The 714-nt window shown below is 47.3% G+C and overlaps 1 protein-coding gene across 1 annotated transcript in view; it reads left to right on the top strand.

Moving 5' to 3' along the window:
- The first annotated feature begins 277 nt into the window (after window positions 1-277).
- The window catches only part of LOC107712052 (glucagon receptor-like), a 20,377-nt gene continuing 19,940 nt past the window's right edge, over window positions 278-714 (top strand). Inside the window, exon 1 of the mRNA XM_016517179.1 lies at window positions 278-479. Within this exon, the coding sequence (XP_016372665.1) occupies window positions 278-479 (202 nt within the window). The remainder of the gene's footprint in view (window positions 480-714) is intronic.

Consider the following 714-nt stretch of genomic DNA (forward strand, 5'->3'; position numbering starts at 1 on the left):
GATGAACTAGATTGATGTCTGAACTCTGAGTTGGCAACCATCGCTGCTTTCAAGCCGTTCCTGCATAGATTTGGCTTAATGTTTCAGCATCCAGCTGGAAAGCAAATCTTCTCTGGGTTCCAGGTGTCTTGGTGACTCCATCCAGTTTGCCTGCGTTTATCTCCCCTCATGCACCTGCAACTGTCCCGCAGTGTGACGCCGCCACCTTCATCTTGCTTCACGGTTGGCCGCCGTGTTTCTGATGATGTGCAGTATTTTGTTTACGCCGTTTCATCTAATGGCCAACAAGCTCAACTTTGGTCTGATCAGACGGCAGCTTCTCCCAGCTGAAGGCAGACGCCTCCTGGCGAACTGGAGCTCAGATGTCATGTGTCATTTAACACCGGCCTCCGCTCTGTCGTTGTGCTCACGCTGTGTGAAGCTCTCGGCATTGGATGTTTTTGTCGATTCTCAGCTAGTGAAGTCTGCAGCTCTGTCAGGCATTGATCAGCATCTCCTCCACGTCACTCGGTTTTTGAGGATAAAACCACTCTTTCAATTATGGGTTTAATTACTACGAGGTATATTCACTGACTTGGAAATATTCTTGCATCCATCCTCTGCCTTGTGCTTTTCAATTGCTTTTGTCATTTGGATTTACTGGGGTGTTTTTTTCATGATGTAAGATAATGTGTGTGTGTGTGTGTGTGTGTGTGTGTGTGTGTGTGTTCACAC

The sequence above is a fragment of the Sinocyclocheilus rhinocerous genome, unplaced genomic scaffold, assembly GCF_001515625.1.
Source record: "Sinocyclocheilus rhinocerous isolate Xijiao unplaced genomic scaffold, SAMN03320098_v1.1 scaffold3676, whole genome shotgun sequence".
In the NCBI taxonomy this organism is placed as follows: Eukaryota; Metazoa; Chordata; class Actinopteri; order Cypriniformes; family Cyprinidae; genus Sinocyclocheilus; species Sinocyclocheilus rhinocerous.